This window comes from Oncorhynchus mykiss, chromosome 1, assembly GCF_013265735.2.
Source record: "Oncorhynchus mykiss isolate Arlee chromosome 1, USDA_OmykA_1.1, whole genome shotgun sequence".
Taxonomy (NCBI): Eukaryota; Metazoa; Chordata; class Actinopteri; order Salmoniformes; family Salmonidae; genus Oncorhynchus; species Oncorhynchus mykiss.
In genome coordinates this window covers 67,795,688-67,814,031 of record NC_048565.1, presented here as the reverse complement: position 1 = coordinate 67,814,031, position 18,344 = coordinate 67,795,688, and the positions used below count along the sequence as shown (strand labels likewise).

The window sequence follows — 18,344 nt, the reverse complement described above, 5'->3', positions numbered from 1 at the left end:
CCTTTAGTTGCTTTCATATCAGATTGTTACTCTGAAAAGAGAAGAGATTATGTTTTGATGTAGCAGTTTACAGGCTTTAAATGGAAGTTATGGAGGAAATAGTTGCCTACCTTTATAGCATAGCAACCCAACACCCTCTTAGAGACAATAAACAATTATACATATGAGTCATCACAAACTTAACTTTCACAGGAACCATTTCACCAAGGAACCATTAAATAGAACTTAAACAAGATGTCAAGGGTCCAGTTAAGGATAAACAATTCCCCCATATCAGCAAACGTCGTATTGAATCTCAAGATGAATCCCTCACCGATGAAACATGGCGTGTTTGTTTCCTTATCCCCGGGCTCTGACTCATTGGAATGTGTGGAGAGCAGCAAACCCTTGCAGCCTATGAGAAAGTGAGGAATTTGAGATTTTCCCAGAGAAGATGAATGGCATAAAGTAAACTAAGGATAATTAGGAGTGCTGCCTGCATTGTGCAATGCACTGATCTTTAAACATATGAAAAGGATAGGGTCCAATCTGGCTCATGGCCAGATGGCCACGTGATTACGAGTATGACTTCAATCAGAAGGAAAATGATTGGATTCCATATTGACCATGACCTTGCTTTCGACATCAATGAGAGAAGTTCACCCATTTTCTTTGACGGTATCTTTTCAATTTCATCATTGGTAATTGAAAAGGTTTGAATAGCTGTTTTCTTTTCAGCTACCAAGGGCAGGGCTATTCACTATTTAAGCAAGTTGGTCAAGGATTTTTTTTTCACAGAAGCTCCTGATAAAGTCCTTTTGGCATTTGAGCTGTTATATACACAACTTGACCTAGAAAGAAACGGAGAGATTTGATATAAAGCAGGTGGCTTTGCAAAACCTTTTCCATACATGATTCCAACCTACTGTATGTTGCATCATGTCAAGTGTTTTGTAAGATATCTATTACAAATACAATCTCAAAGCGATTGTTTAATGTTATCCCGAAAAGTTCTTTAGAAACACTGTAAAAATAAACCAAGCTAATTATCACATGACTCACAGAAGGATGAACTGACGTGCTTCATTGGTACACCTTTAGAAAACAGGGCTTTGTTCTTCTCCACACATGCCATTTAGTCTGTTCCACAGGGCCATTTTTTGTGTAATTATTGTACTGAACTCAGCCATCATTAGCTCTAGTATAATCATGCCATCAATTGTTAGCAATTGTTGATCGTCTGTTATTACGTAGAAGCAGTATTATATCAATGGTCTGTCCATGAGGCAAGAGTCTCTGTAGCTGCTAACTATAAGGAGGTCAGATGTGGCTGAAGTTAGGGACTATCATATCAGGATTCAAGCACAGCCGTCAGACAACACCCTGTTGGGTTTCGTCCCATCCTCCTGCATAAGAAAGGCGAACAGGAAGTCAAATATGTGAGTAGTGAGAGTCGGCGAGGCGATGTTTGAAGGTGTTGAAAGCCCTTTGAAAGATAACTCTGCTTGTCTGGTTGTAACATTAGGGGAACTGGTGTTACTTAGCTCTGCTGTGGGCTGATGAGTGGATTATTACTGGCCGTTTGTAACTGTTGGAAATCTCTGCTAACTGCCTCTTCCCTGCCTGGACATGCTCCTTGGCATCATTCCTCCTCCCCCTTCTTCTTCACCTCCCCTGAGGGATATTTCCACCTGCATGCAATGCATGCTGGGTAGACAGTGTGTTTGCACTGGAGTGCCTCTGGGTGGCTGACCCCCTCTCGCCCTTCATCACGCCTCCTCTTCCTCCTCTATCATACTCAGGCCTCAGTCTCCGCCCCACATACAAGATCTCCTTCTACACTTCAGTTCCATTCAGTATTCTGCTCCTCCTATCCCTCACTCCCTCTTTTTTTTTCATCACAGATTCTAGAACTGACACACCAGACAATCCAAAAACATCAGGACCTGCGCCATTGCTTCGCATCAAATTTCGGCACATCACTCCATAGCTATCTCAAGCCACCCTCAAGTCCAAAATAGTGGAAAGTAATTTGGTGTGTGTGCTCAGTTCCCGGCAGGATTTGTGTTTTTGCAGTTTGTGACTTCTCGGGACCTAGGGCTCATTTTCGGGACCTAGGGCTCATTTTCGGGACCTTATAATGTTTTCAAAAGCCTCAAGGACCCAACTGGTTGTCTCAATATTATAGAGGAGCTTGTGACAGTAGGCGATAAGAAGTTATGTTGTAGGTTTAATTCATGGGACTAATGACAGTTTTTGGCAATCAAGAAGGTAGAGTTAATGTAGACCTACTGTACGTCCCGTTTGAGAACCAGGTAAAGGGCACAGAGGGTGAGGGGTACCTGTGGACAGCTATGTGTTTGTGTCTGTCTTCATGTTGTGTGTCTGAATCATTGTGTTTCCTTGTCTTTAGTCTTGCCTGGATCACCTGTCAGTCAGTGTCTTCCTCATCTACGACAGGTCTCCAGTAACCCATCCATGCCCCTCCCTCAACCCCCTCCCACGAATCCTAACCTCCATGGTTAAAGCGCACTACTGCTTTGATGTACAGTAGACAGCTGAACATGGTAAAATACATACCTGTTTGATGTCTCTAAACCACCTAGTACTAGACCCATTGCTCCTGCCTTGACTATCTGTAATCTCAATTCTCATCCTCCTAATTGCCTGTAAGAGCATGCACCGGTCTCTCTCTCCCCCTTGCTAAAGACTCCCCTGCCCTTGCACTTGTCTGCCCACCTCACCAGTATCATGCAAACACACGCCAGTGTTTGCCTACCTACCGCGGAGTGGTCTCTCTCTCCCAGAGAATGAGGAGCAGAGTGAAATGGTAGGCGAGGTGTCAGGTTGCCTGCCCATGGAGCTGCCTTACTAACCCAGCTGCTTTAGTGGGCGATATCACAATTTCCCTTTGTTGACAGTTGTGCCAAGCAGATGTTACCAGTGGGGGGCGCTATACATGTGTTACCCTTTAAAACTATCCTCAAATTAGTGTCCTCAAGTTTTTCCCTTCCACAGTGAGATAAAGTGAGAAATGAAATGGCTTCATTTAGTTTACGGATCAAGTATTTCAAATTCCAAACTGTTTATAGATCATTGGCATATGAAAGAGTGGTGCATGTATGCAATCTTCTATTTTGAACATAGTTCCCCTTGTGTTGTTAATCTGAGGCACCAGATTTTGACTTCAGCCTTCAAAGCACACTATCCTTAATCTGCCCCCAACTTGAAACTGTCATTCCCTCGGAAACATCTGGAAATACATCCCAGCAATTCAGCCAATGCAATCTATTAATCCTGCATGAAGAGGGTAAATGCGTGAAGAGGGTAAATGCGTTTTGAAGGCCAGTGTCCTCAGTGTGTACCTAATGACCTGCACAGAATGCCCATTTATGTAAACCCCTTGTGAGGCAAGTCTGTGTGTCTGTGTGTGTGTCTGTGTACATGGCTGTCTGCGTTCAAATAGAGATCCAGTAGTATTGAAGTTAGATGTCTGTAACTATGTCAGATGAGTTAATGTCACTTATACCCAAGGATGGCCAGTTGAAACACAATTGAGAGGGGTTTCCTACACTCCCATCTGCTAAAAGGGACTTTGTTGAGGTCTCTCTAGAGCAGGGCTCTTCAACCCAGTTGCTGGAGAGACCCCCTCCTGTAGGTTTTCAATCCAACTCCTGTTGTAACAAACCTGATTCAGCTTATCAACCAGCTAATAATTAAAATCAGGTGTTCTAGATTATAATACTTTATCCTAGTAATAGGTTTCATTGGTTGGATTCAGAAGTAATTGAAGATAGAGGCTTTTGTATCTGTGTGACTGTGGCCTGTCCTGTCCTTGTACCCAGCCTCAAAGGCACTTCCTCTGTTAACTGTCACTCAAACTGAGAGCATCTACCACCTGTCTATCTGTGCTGATCCTCCCACCTCCCTTGCCAACACTCCACTCCTCGCTCCACACATCTAGCTATGAGACACACCATAGACAGACCCACTATCACTACAACCTAGGAGCACTTGCTAACCTCCAAAGTTCACCACAGAAAGTGATGAAGGGTTAAATGACCGCCTGAGACCACTGTTTCCTGGTCAGATTGATGTCCAGGAGAGGAGGTCAGGGTGCTGGAAGTGAGTAGGGGTCAGCCATCGGTCTACCACCACCAGGCCTGTTGCTGCTAGATGCCTGCCACCCTCTCTGTCCCCCAACCTGCACCAGCCTGGGCAGCTCCCCCTGGGCATTGCATTAATTCCGTTCTCCCCAGTCCTCAACCCCACCTTCTCCCACAGTCATTCACTCAATGTTTTGGCCTCATGTCAAAGTCAGCTGTGTTTAAATGTCAAGATCTGGGGAGCCGTCACTGTTCATTTTCACTCATGTTTAAAAGTAAATTCACAAATGTTCTGTAGCGTACACTCATTGATTAGGCCATGCTCACTGAGTGTGTTCATTTTTCTCTCCTTTTTGCTGTTATATATACTCTGTATATACTCTGTTTAATCCTTTTCCCCAACAGAGTTTATGGCTGAAACTCCCAACACCTTAGATTGTCTCTGATTATATTATATTAGTATGATACACTATACAGTTCCAAATCAATGTGTAATACACTGTGTTAATTGCGTAAGGACTGTGCATATCAAGCATATAGTGAGGTGGTTCCCTCTGACCCTGGACATGGTTGATGAAGCGCTTGTCTTGACGCAGTTATTTAATCATTCCCCATTCTGCTCAATCGATTCCTGCAGTAGCAGCTAGGCAGCTTTCCATTAAGAGTGAAATACAACCAGGTATCACCCCACTCACCCCTGCCAGTCTCTGCGCTTTCTCCAGTGACTCACCCAAAATCGATAGTTCAAACATTCGTTTTTATCTTATTATGAGCAGATTATGAGGGTTTTTTTTCCCCGCAGAGGGTTTATTTCCTCACCTCTGGCACTAAATCCTGATATTGAAAGATAAGACTTGTGAATAATTGTCATTGATTTATTTTCCTACTCTTTCTCCATTTGTTCCTTGATGGACATCCTTGCTTTGGGCTGAGCAATATCAAGGCTTTTGGTTTTGCATGTGATTGAGGCCATATAACCTTACAGGTCTATTTGTTCTGACATTAACCCTCTAGTTCATATATACACAGCCCTACATATGGATTTCGGCCCCAGACTGCTGATGGTTTTCTCTCAATGCAATTTAACCTCTTATGCAGTAGCCCTGTTGAGCATGCTCCAGTTTCCACCAGCCCCACACATGTCGCTCTCCCTGCTAGCGCTGCTTCGCCCAATCAGGCAGCTTCGCCTACTGCTGCTTACCAGTCTCCAGAGCCTGCCCCCGTAGACCCTGAACCCACCCCTGAGAGGTAATTCTGTGTGGGTTGAACATTTTTGCCTGTTGTGGTTTTATTGTCCTCCGCCAACTGGGTGCTCTCACCTTTAATTGGTGTGTAGCTATATTTGTGTGTGTACCTTCGTTGAGGGGGACTGTTTTGTTCTGATGTTTTCCCCTTTTGTCATCTGGTTCGTGATTGATTGAACATAGATTGAAATGTATGTTTTTGTTTTCATGCTAAACCGGTAAAAGGTTTCATGAGCAGTATGACATGTGTAAGTGGCTAGGGCTTTGGGTTTAGTACATTCACAAGGGAGAGTGTCCATATTCAGTGTCCAAGGTAAGTCAAACAGTCTGATGTTGTGATCACCTGGACTGTGTGGAACCTGTGAGGAGAGAGACACTGGGAAGACCTGACCTCCCATGTCTGTGAGCGGTGTGAGAACAGAGAGCCTCAATGGAGTGCTGTAGTCATACAGAGCGAGTCTGCAAAAAACATCATCCTTTAACCCTTAACGTCCTCATCATCATAACCATCCATCCATCTTAATCCGTTTTTTTTTTTTTTTTTTTTTTTTTTTTTTTTTTTGACCAGCCTTAACACAACATATGCCCTGGGCCTGTGCAGGCTGTTGCTTCTGTAGTTGGTCATCACTGCCACTGCCTTGGAATCCTGGATTTGGTTTGTGGACCATTCCGAGCTGTGATTATACACATTTTTTGGACCCTCAAAGATGACAATGTTTTGGCATTCACAGCAGATGAATGGTAGTTTGTCAGTAGGATGTCTAATGTTTATAAACGTTTTGTCTCCCATCTAGGGGACCAAGAAAGGCCATACGTATTGACATAGGACAAATATAATGTTGAGAGTTAATTGAACATACAGTACCAGTCAAAAGTTTGGACACACCTACTCTTTCAAGGTTTTTTCTTTATTTTTACTATTTTCTACATTGTGGAATAATAGTGAAGACATCAAAATTATGAAATAACACATGGAATCATGTAGTAACCAACAAAGTGTTAAACAAATCAAAAGATATGTTATTTGAGATTCTTCAAAGTAGCCACCCTTTGCCTTGATGACAGCTTTGCACACTCTTGGCATTCTCTCAACTCGCTTCATGAGGTAGTCACCTGGAATGCATTTCAATTAACAGGTGTGCCTTGTTAAAGTTAATTTGTGGAATTTCTTTCCTGCTTAATGCATTTGAGCCAATCAGTTGGGTAGGGGTGGTATACAGAAGATCGCCCTATTTGGTAAAAGACCAAGTCCATATTATGTCAAGAACAGCTCAAATAAGCTAAGCGAAATGACAGTCCATCATTACTTTAAGACATAAAGGTCACTCAATGTGGAAAATTTCAAGAACTTTGAAAGTTTTTTTCAAGCACAGTTGCAAAAACCATCAAGTGCTATGATGAAACTGGCTCTCATAAGCACCACCACAGGAAAGAAAGACCCAGAGTTACCTCTGCTGCAGAGGATATGTTCATCAGTTACAGTTGAAGTCAGAAGTTTACATACACTTAGGTTGGAGTCATTAAAACTTGTTTTTCCAACCACTCCACAAATGTCTTGTTAACAAACTATAGTTTTGGCAAGTCGGTTAGAACATCTACTTCGTGCATGACACAAGTAATTTTTCAAACAATTGTTTACAGACATATTATTTAGCTTATAATTCACTGTATCACAATTCCAGTGGGTCAGAAGTTTACATACACCAAGTTGACTGTGCCTTTAAACAGCTTGTAAAATTCCAGAAAATGATCTCATGGCTTTAGAAGCTTCTGTTAGGCTAATTGACATCATTTGAGTCAATTGGAGGTGTACCTGTGGATGTATTTCAAGGCCTACCTTCAAACTCAGTGCCTCTTTGCTTGACATCATGGGAAATCAAAAGAAATCAGCCAAGACCTCAGAAAAAAAATTGTAGACCTCCACAAGTCTGGTTTATCCTTGGGAGCCATTTCCAAACGCCTGAAGGTACCATGTTCATCTGTAAAAACAATCGTACGAAAGTATAAACATCATGGGACCACGCAGCCGTCATACCGCTCAGGAAGGAGACGCATTCTGTCTCCTAGAGCTGGACGTACTTTGATGCGAAAAGTGCAAATCATTCCCAGAACAACAGCAAAGGACCTTGTGAAGATGCTGGAGGAAACGGGTACAAAAGTATCTGTATCCACAGTAGAACGAGTCCTATATCGAAATAATAAATAAATTATTCTTTCTACTATTATTCTGACATTTCACATTCTTAAAATAAAGTGGTGATCCTAACTGACCTAAGACAGGGAATTTTTACTAGGATTAAATGTCAGTAATTGTGAAAAACTGAGTTTAAATGTATTTTGCTAAGGTGTATGTGAACTTCCGACTTCAACTGTAACTGCACCTCTGTTTGCAGCCCAAATAAATGCTTCACAGAGTTCAAGTAACAGGCACATCTCAACATCAACTTTTCATAGGAAACTGGTTGAATCAGGCCACTATGGTCAAATTGTTGCAAAGAAACCACTACTAAAGGACACCAATAAGAAGAAGAGACTGGCTTGGGCCAAGAAACACGAGCAATGGACATTAGACCGGTGGAAATCTGTCCTTTTGTTCTGATGAGTCCAAATTTGAGATTTTTGGTTCCAACCACTGTGTCTTTGTGAGATGCAGAGTAGGTGACCTGGCCTCCAGAATCACCTGACCTCAACCCAATTGAGATGGTTTGGGATGAGTTGGACCGCAGAGTGAAGGAAAAGCAGCCAACAAGTGCTCAGCATGTGGGAACTCCTTCAAGACTGTTGGAAAAGCATTACTCATGAAGCTGGTTGAGAGAATGCCAAGAGCATGCAAAGCTGTCATCAAGGCAAAGGGTGGCTACTATGAAGAATCTAAAATATATTTAGATTCGTTCAACACTTTTTTGTTGTTGGTTTCTACGTGATTCTAACTGTGTTATTTCATAGTTTTGATGTGTTCACTGTTATTCTACACTATTATTCTAAAATAAAGAAAAACCCTTGATTGAGTAGGTGTGACCAAACGTTTGATTGGTACTGTATCTAACACATCTATTAGGGACTATCCAAATAGTGTTGCCTTATTTTTTCCATTACAGTGTAGTATTTCAGAGAGGGTTTAAGATTGTATAAGAAATTCAAAGTAATCAATGTGTATATGGAGTGAGCCCTAAACCGTCTCTCAAACCTCTCTTGTTGACTCTCGTCAAGAAACTAGGTTTAGAAGCAAGGGCCACCTCCCACCCTGTTTCGAACCCGCACTTTGCCCAAACGAAAGCCCTGCCCTCGGGTTCTGAACCGAGCACCTGAGGTATACACGCAACATAACAGACTGCCACAGTGACAGACAGACTGACCACATCACAGACAGGTAGTGTGCGGAGTTGCTTGGCTACGTGTGGGATAGGGGACACTATCCGGATCAAAAGAGCAAGGCCATGACTGCAGCATTGCTTTATTCACATTGGCTATGTTTCATAAGAAAATACAAATAATTATATCTGAAAAGTGGTGCAAAATGAACTGCAACAGCCCCCAATTGGAAACATGCTATTGAGTGCAATTAGGTCTGTGCAACTGTTTTGCTTGCCTGCACAGGGACAAACTTCTTTCCAACGCTCTTTGAATTAGCTCTCTCCATCACAGCTGAATGGAAAGGAAAAGGTCCACGAGGTTTGATGTGCAGAATGTACACTGCAGACTGCTTAAGTACACTGTGTAAGCTCGTGGGGGTTTGGCAGCATTTGCGATTGCTGACTCAAGTTTTTGTTTGACTAATTTGCACCTCTTCCTCCACAATGTCAATAGTCCCTTCACAGCATTAATGGTGAGATAGATATGTTTGACCCAAATATAAAAATGCCTGTTTAATGCAGAATGTAGCTAACATTACTCTGAAGTAGTCTTTTTGATATTCCATCTCTCATCTTGAATTTGGAGGTCAACCAGTTTCTTAAATGAACAAACGCACAAAATCCCTACAGGCCCATTCAAGTCTGGACCTTTACATTCCATAATAAGGAGAAGCATACTCTTGGAATTGGCATTTATGGGGACTGTTCACCCTGTGAAGGCCACACAATTAGTGATATGACAGTAGCTCACTTGGTTGAGCACCTAGTAGTCACAGTTGGAGATCGCACCACATCGAGTGATGATGGTAGCTCCTCTATCCCACACTCTTCCACGCTCACTCTGCATGTCGCTGCTCAACTGCGAGCTCACACACTGGCTGGACTCATTATGATTTTGGGGGGTAGTTTGTCATAGAACAGCAGAAGTGCGTGACACTTGAATGTCAATCAAAATAATTTGTATCCTGCAAATCAGTGATAAATTCAGCAAGAAAAAAATATGTCCTCTCACTTTCAACTGCGTTTATTTTCAGCAAACTTAACATGTGTAAATATTTGTATGAACTTAACAAGATTCAACAACTGAGACATAAACTGAACAAGTTCCACAGACATGTGACTAAAATAAATGGAATAATGTGTCCCTTGACAGAGGGGGGGTCAAAATCAAAAGTAACAGTCAGTATCTGGTGTGGCCACCAGCTGCATTAAGTACTGCAGTGCATCTCTTCCTCATGGACTGCACCAGATTTGCCCGTTCTTGCTGTGAGATGTTACCCCACTCTTCCACCAAGGCACCTGCAAGTTCCCGGACATTTCTGGGGGGAATGGCCCTAGCCCTCACCCTCCGATCCAACAGGTCCCAGACGTGCTCAATGGGATTGTGATCCGGGATCTTCGCTGGCCATGGCAGAACACTGACATTCCTGTCTTGCAGGAAATCACACATAGAACGAGCAGTATGGCTGGTGGCATTGTCATGCTGGAGGGTCATGTCAGGACCCTTTTTAGTGTCTTAAGTTTTCATAACTGTGACCTTAATTGCCTACCGTCTGTAAGCTGTTATGGTTTAACGACTGTTCCACAGGTGCATGTTCATTAATTGTTTATGGTTCATTGAACAAGCATGGAAAACAGTTTTTAAACCCTTTACAATGAAGATCTGTGAAGTTATTCAGATTTTTACGAATGATCTTTGAAAGACAGGGTCCTGAAAAAGGGACTTTTTTTGTTGCTGAGTTTATATGGCTGTGATGCACCATTCTAATCAACTACTAAATGGCTAACTAGTGACAACAGGCAATAGCAGCTGTTGATAGATGTACTGCTTAAAAGTGCAATGGCTGAAAAGGTCAAATGATGTAGAATTTGGTACTCACGTGAACATTTTAAATGGGACTAACACAAAGGAGGACTATTGTATAAATAATTGTACATGCTCGTAAAATACCCTCTTCCGATTTGTAAGTGTCTAGTGAGGATAATATTAAATCATTGGTTAGTTTTGCATAACAAGGAGTATGGTACATATTTCTCCCTCAGTTTGTGTCGTTCAGCCAACCATTGTCATTTTTGTTTTGTATAAACAGCGGGCTTAAATAAGGAAACACATCCATCCACCCTTTAGTTTTAATGTAATAGTGGTACTTTATAGGGATCTCCTGGAGCCAGTGTGGTGGCCACAGTTGCTTAAAACTGTGAACGTTATATCAACTTATGATGTGCAGTGGTGGAAAAAGTACCCAATTGTCATACTTGAGTAAAAGTAAAGATACCTTAATAGAAAATGACTCAAGTAAAAGTGAAAGTCATCCAGTAAAATATTACTTGAGTAAAAGTCTAAAAGTATTTGGTCTTAAATATACTTAAGTATCAAAAGTAAATGTAATTGATAACATGTACTTAAGTATCAAAAGTAAAAATCATTTCAAATTCCTTATATTAAGCAAACCATATACAAACCAGACAGCACGATTTTCTTGTTTTTTAATTTTATGGATAGCCAGGGGCACAATCCAACACTCAGACATAATTTACAAACTAAGCATTTATGTTTAGGGAGTCTGCCAGATCAGCGGTAGTAGGGATGTTCTCTTGATAAGAGCATGAATTGGACCATTTTCCTGTCCTGCTAAGCATCTGAAATGTAACAATGACTTTTGGGTGTCAGGGAAAATGTATGTATGGAGTAAAAAGTACATTATTTTCTTTAGGAATGTAGTGAAGTAAAAGTAAAAGTTGTCTAAAATAAAAATAGCGAAGTACAGATACCCCAAAAAACTACTTAAGTAGTATTTTTTTTATCAAGGCACAAGGCGAGACCCAAATGCAGACACAGGAGGCAGAATGGTCATGCAGGCAGGTACAAAGTTATGAAACAGGCAAGGGTCAAAACCGGGAGGGCTAGAAAAGGGAGAATGCAAAAAGCAGGAGAATGGGGAAAACACTGGTTGACTCGGAAACATTCAAGACGAACTGGCACAGAGAGACAGGAAACACAGGGATAAATACACTGGGGAAAATAAGCGACACCTGGAGGGGGTGGAGACAGGTGAAATAGATCAGGGCATGAAACTAAAGTATTTTTACATAAGTACTTTACACCACTGGTTTGAAGTGAATTTATCTCGCCTGCATGTTAGTGTGTTTGTGAGAAGTGGGTCCTCTGGCTCACCTTACAGATTCCTAATAATGATGTCATTGTTTTCTCTTTAATGTGGATTGGATGTGTTAACTAATGTTGCAAGGCGTGTTGGTCTTTGCAATGGAGCCAGTTGTGGTGGTTGTGTGCAGAGTGTAGAATATGAGAGGTTTTGTGTGTGTGTGTGTGCAGTATCATATATGGTTTCCTTGATTGATGGTGATGAATACAAATATGGTATATAGGAGCAGAGCTGTGTATCAATTTCATTTGGTTTGGCAGTGTTAGGATCTTGAATTTTCAGAACCTGTTTTATTTGTCTCTTTAGGACATACATTTTTCCTTTGAGAGAATGTGTGCTCGCACAAAGGTATTACTATGAAACCAAGTTCACCTATACCTCAAAGGGACTGCTGATTGGGTGCTGCCCTCTTCAAAAGCTACACAGCTGACTATGTGGTCAAACTAGGCTGACTGACTAGCAGTTAGCATGAAACAGGTGCGATCTGATAATGTTACAATTTATGAGAAATCGGATGATTATTGATTTACACCCCATCTTAGAGTAAACAGTGGAGAAAAGTTAGATGGAAAAATCTGCAAATTAAATATTGAAAAACTGGATGCCATTATTGGTAATAAACGGCATCTTGCAGGTATAGGTGTACATGGCTTTAATCCAAAAAACTGTGTTTGACCCGTTTTTGACCCCAGACCCTTTTCTGTTGCGTTATAGCTACAGTCTGCAACAGTCTGCCTCCGTCTCCAGGTACTTCTGTGGGGAAGCTTATCCAGATGGCACTGCTCATAGAACATCTGGATAGTGTGCTTCCTTCCCTTATTGTCGACTTCACCTTTGAAATAACACACACTTATTCCCCTCCCTCTATTTATAGCTCTAAGGATGATAATCATGCTTTGACAGTGTTCATTTAACCTGCGTTTTAACCTTCCCCTTTCTTACAAATGTATCAACCTGTTTCTCTCTCCTTTCAAATGAATTCGGTTGGCGGCTCTGTGAATCTCTCTCACTGCTATAACCGAGGCTCTCTGTTCTAACACTGTCTCTCTGATACCAGGCTGTCTTTCTTTCTCTCTCTCTCTCTGTGGGTCTCTGCTATATTAAACTCCCACTAACCTTTACGTTAAACGTGTCTGGGGAAGTGGAGGAGATCCAGGTAAGACTCAAAACATATGTGGACACAGAGTCAGGAAGGAGATAGGTGGCTGTTCAGCATACTAGGTTTTATCATGAGGCATATTAGTGTTAAAGGGATACGTCAGGATTTTGGCAGGGTCAGATGAACCCGTGGATATGATTTTTATGTCTCTGGATCCAGTATGAAGGAAGTTAGAGGTAGTTTTGCGAACCAATGCTAACTAGCGCAAGGACTTCGAGCCAATGCTAGTAAGCAATTGTGCTAGCGCTAGTTAGCAACTTTTTTCAAACTACACGCAGATGATATCCATGAGTTCATCTGACTCTGGGAAAGTAGATAAAGGGCCTCATTGCCAAGATCCTGAAGTATCCCTTTAACAGTATCCTTATGAGTAACTGGTACTTGTAGTACAGTTTCCTAATTTAGATATATTATATAAACTATCAATGACAGTTCAGAAAACTTCTGAAGTAATAAGACTAGTAGAGATATGTTTGAATTTAGGTGGTGATGATGTCACTCAGCTTCTTTTTTATCCTTCTGCAGCCTATATGGCCAGGCTCCCCCCATGCAAAAAGCCCCTCCCATGTACCAGGGGCAATCCATGTACCAGGGGCTTTGTATTCAGAAGGGACCTTCCATGCAGCAGGGACCTTCCATGTACCAGGGGCCTGCTATGCTGCAGGGACCTCCCATGTACCAAGGGCCTCCAATGCACCAGGGACCACCCATGTACCAGGGGCCCCCCATGCACCAGGCCCCGCCTATGCAGCGACATCCCATGCAGCAGCCTCCTCCCATGCAGCAAAGCTCTATCCAGATCCCTGTGGGCCCTCCTCCACCCAAGGTGGTCAGCACAGCCTGCATTGTGCCAGGTAGTTACAGCAGGTGGTGCTGTGTGGCCGTTTGTTTGTGTTAATAATATGGTAAGTATGGATAGTGTTGACTTAACCGTGTGTCTCTTTGGGTCATAGCTCCAACCCCAGCCACAGCCCCGGCCGCCCCTGAACCCCCCTCCAGCAGGCCACCCTGGATCACGGACAACTCTTTTGCCAACAAGTTTGACCCCAGCAAGAGCACCAGCACCAGCATGAAAGTGCCCGCTCTACCTCAGAGTGCCCCACCAGCACCGGCCTATATCCCACACCCTGGCTCCGCCCACGCCCTTCCCTCTGCCCCAAGCCCTGCCTATAATCCCAGCCCCGCCCCCTACAACCCCGCCCCTGCCCCCTTCCCTCCCATTGCCCGGGGCGTAGCCCAAAGGGCGGAGCGCTTTGCTGCCAACAGCAGCAGAGCACCCCTCTGTGGTGCTTGCAACAACATGATCCGGTAACAACAACGATACACCGTCAGTGGAAACACAGCCACTCAAACAGAAACACAGTGTTTGGCTTCAGAAATGGTCATTGTCACCCCCTTTGTCCTCATTCGCTATCTGTCGTTACAGGGGACCCTTCCTGGTGGCCTTGGGTCGCTCCTGGCACCCAGAAGAGTTCAACTGTCACTACTGCCACACATCGCTGGCAGACTGCAGCTTTGTGGAGGAGCAGAACGCAGTGTACTGTGAGAACTGCTACGGAGAGTTCTTTGCCCCCACCTGTGCACGCTGCAACACCAAGATCATGGGGGTGAGATGTCAGATACGAACACACAGACATGTACGACACACACAAAGAAGCTTTGTTTAGCCTATGCAGCATATAACCACAAATGCACCCAGACAATAACCTTTTGTCCCTGCGCAGGAGGTGATGCATGCTCTGCGACAGACATGGCACACCACCTGCTTTGTGTGTGCTGCCTGTGGCAATGCCTTTGGAAACAGCCTATTCCACATGGAGGATGGGGAGCCTTACTGCGAGAAAGGTACTTTACGTAAATGGAATGGCACATAATGAAAAGCCACAAATGTTAAATGTTTCCTTTAGAGCCCAAACCAGCTTCTGCAGACATTTTTGCCATAATGTACTCTGTGCAAGCAGCTTCTGCAACTGAACTACATTTTGAATTATACACATAAAGACACATTTTTTATGCATGTAACTTTGTTACTATTTTCACCATTTGCTAGTGTTTTCAGTCTATCCTCTTTCTTTCAGATTACATTTCACTTTTCAGCACCAAATGCCATGGCTGTGACTTCCCAGTAGAAGCGGGAGACAAGTTTATTGAAGCACTGGGTCATACCTGGCACGATACCTGCTTTGTCTGTGCAGTAAGAATGACTACACAGCTGTACATGTTCCTGATGTATAAAACTGTTATAACTAAGATCTCTGGGAATGTAACAAAAATGGATGGTTTGTGAGATTCACAATTCTGTTTGTCTCACACAGGTGTGCAATGTGAACCTGGAGGGCCAGCCCTTCTACTCCAAGAAAGACAAGCCCCTGTGCAAGAAGCACGCTCACGCCATCAACGTGTAAATGCTCCATCTGCAGCCTTATTGGGTGGTGGGCAGGTACTTACGTAGCTATGCCCAAGCCTTGGCAATGAGCTCTGTAGAGGGGGCATTGATCCCAGTGTTAATTATGAAAAATACAAGCTGAAAATGATAGCGGCAGGATTGACCGTCAGTCGTGACAAAATATTAGTTAGGTTTGGGTTTATTAATTTCACTGACAAATGAATTCTAATGTATATTTTATATCAGAGAATTCTGATGTAAACCCTTTGCTATTCCACTGAGTTCCTAGAGGGCCTCAATCCAGGGAGGTTGGAGCTACAGCCTACAGACACATGCAGACTGAGTGGAGTAGCAGGGTTCTTCAGTAAATAAGATGCCTTATTTCACAGCAACACTGTGTGCTTTGTTTTGAATGTAAAACCCCAAATAGCGAAACACAGATAGCTTGCAGTGAATGTAGTAAGACCGTTTTAGGATTGTATACACTAGATTTAACATGATAATGCCTCACACTGTGAACTGTTACAGTATATCATGACACATGTAAGCCTACTAATACTGTTGGATTTCACAGAGCTATTATTATACATTATAGTTTAGTAGGTGATATTTATTGCAACTTTGACCGTTAAAGTATTTATTTACATAGAATCAAATGAAAGCATAACATCCATGGATGTTTATATTGCTGATAAAGCAAAAAAAGTTATATTGCCTTTTGTTGACAGCTGCATGATACAGAGGTTCATAGTATTATATGAAGTACATCACTCAAACTTTTTCATCCTGGATTCATTTGAGATCCAGTCAAAAAACAATACAAAGATAGCAATATGTTACATTATGATACAGTATTAACATACATATTTAGGGATACAGGTAGAAGATGAGGAAACCTCTATTTATGGGGTAGGGAAGTTAGGAGTTTTGGAATGTGTCTCATAAACGTGGAAATCGAGGAAGTACCCTGGATCTTTTTACAGCATGTAAGTGAGACGAGCACTGGCCTGGGGTCTTACAAATACATTTTACGCAGCAAAAGTCTATGCATCCTCTGTATGAAGCGCTACAATTAAACAAGAATTTATAGGAAATATCTGTCAAGGCCAAAAACAGCCATTCACAATCATTTCGCTCTCACTAGCACACACCTTAAAGGTCAGTTGTGACCTTGTGCTTGTGTACAGATGCTTAACTGAGTTTATTTTGTACATCTGTGTATTTTCTGTGTTTGTGTATGTATGCATGCAAGAGTTTGTACATGATTGTCAGTGCATGTCTACTGAGGCAACATCAGTATTAGTTACTGTATGTATTTGTGCCACTGGAATAGCAAGGTTTATTTTGATTTGACATAACTCTGAGAACACTAGACTAAGTACCTTTGATATGCGTATGTATGTAGATCAACGTGTAAGGAAAGCATAGTCAGTGCCAGTTCAGAATAAACCTTACATGGTACCATTGAGGGAAATGAAAGAAGACTTGAATTGTTGCTAAATAGTTGTTTAAGGAACTCGTTTTTTTAAAGTTCAGCATATTGAAACTAGTTATATAGTTTCCAACCACTAGAGTGCAACAGAGTGTTGAAACCATGCTGGCTACTTGGTATGCCTCACACGCTAGTCACTATTTATACATCGTACACTCACTGTATGTTCCCTTGGCCCCACCCCAGCAAACACTGCAAAGCCATTTGTCACCCCTGTACACTGATCATACGCAACAGCTCAATGTCAATATTTTTTACAGACCCCATGTGTCAGCCATATACTGTATTGACACTTCCTCCATAATCAGATACATAATCTATATTGTGAATTTTGCCAAGAGGAAGAGGACATAATGCTTAATCAAGATGTGTAGAACTGAAAGTTGATGATAAAATGGCTGTGCATCCCAGTAAGGCCATTTTTAGGCAATGCGATTTTGTGTTACCTGGTATCCGAAGGACCTTGTCATCAGCCCAAACTGTCAATATACAGTACCAGTGAAAGGTTTGGTTTGGTTTATTTTTACTATTTTCTACATTGTAGAATAATAGTGAAGACATCACAACTATGAAATAACACAGTTGGAATCATGTAGTAATAAAAAAAAGTGTTAAACAAATCCAAATATATTTTAGATTCTTCAAAGTAGCCACCCTTTGCCTTGATGACAGCTTTGCACACTCTTGGCATTATATCAACCAGATTCATGAGGAATGCTTTTCCAACAGTCTTGAAGGAGTTCCCACATATGCGGAGCACTTGTTGCCTCCTTAACCTTCACTCTGCGGTCCAACTCATCCCACACCATCTCAATCGGGTTGAGGTCGGGTGATTGTGGAGGCCAGGTCATCAGATGCAGCACTCCATCACTCTCCTTCTTGGTCAAATAGCCCTTACACAGCCTGGAGGTGTGTGTTGGGTCATCGTCCTAATGAAAAACAAATGATAGTCCCACTAAGCGCAAACCAGATGGGATGGCGTATCGCTGCAGAATGCTGTGGTAGCCATGCTGGTTAAGTGTGCCTTTAATTCTAAATAAATAACAGACAGTGTCACCAGCCAAGCAACGCTACACCATCACACCTCCTCCTCCATGCTTCACGGTGGGAACCACACATGTGGAGATCATCCATTCACCTACTCTGCGTCTCACAAAAACATGGCGGTTGGAACCAAAAATCTCAAATTTGGACTCCATCAGACCAAAGGACAGATTTCCACCGGTCTAATGTCCATTGCTTGTGTTTCTTGGCCCAGTCTCCTCTGAACAGTTGATGTTGAGATGTGTCTGTTACTTGACCTCAGTGAAGCATTTATTTGGACTGCAATTTCTGAGGCTGGTAACTCTAATGAACTTATCCTCTACAGCAGAGGTAACTCTGGGTCTTCCTTTCCTGTGGTGGTCCTTGTGAGATCTAGTTTCATCATACCGCTTGATGGTTTTTGCGATTGCAATTTTC

At 42.4% G+C, this 18,344-nt stretch overlaps 1 protein-coding gene across 2 annotated transcripts; it reads left to right on the top strand.

Annotated features, from left to right (window-relative positions):
• Positions 1 to 287: 287 nt before the first annotated feature.
• On the top strand, positions 288 to 17,077 carry LOC118965293 (LIM domain-binding protein 3-like). Of its 2 annotated transcripts, XM_036983402.1 has the most exons (8): positions 288 to 5,333; positions 12,561 to 12,593; positions 13,531 to 13,859; positions 13,959 to 14,313; positions 14,432 to 14,612; positions 14,730 to 14,850; positions 15,084 to 15,199; positions 15,321 to 17,077. In XM_036983402.1, exons 1-8 carry the CDS (start codon positions 5,161 to 5,163, stop codon positions 15,408 to 15,410), a joined length of 1,398 nt encoding a protein of 465 aa, XP_036839297.1. In that variant the 5' UTR covers positions 288 to 5,160; the 3' UTR covers positions 15,411 to 17,077. The 2 variants fall into 2 exon arrangements, with proteins under 2 accessions (XP_036839297.1, XP_036839306.1); XM_036983411.1 differs by lacking the exons at positions 288 to 5,333; positions 12,561 to 12,593 and adding an exon at positions 12,644 to 13,002.
• Positions 17,078 to 18,344: the final 1,267 nt, after the last annotated feature.

Coding starts and splice junctions, on each gene's coding strand:
- LOC118965293 (XM_036983402.1), top strand. CDS start 5,161: ATGCAATTTAACCTCTTATGCAGTAGCCCTGTTGAGCATGCTCCAGTT. Junction 5,334..12,560: donor CCTGAACCCACCCCTGAGAG/GTAATTCTGTGT, acceptor GTTGCGTTATAG/CTACAGTCTGCAACAGTCTG. Junction 14,851..15,083: donor GGAGCCTTACTGCGAGAAAG/GTACTTTACGTA, acceptor TCTTTCTTTCAG/ATTACATTTCACTTTTCAGC.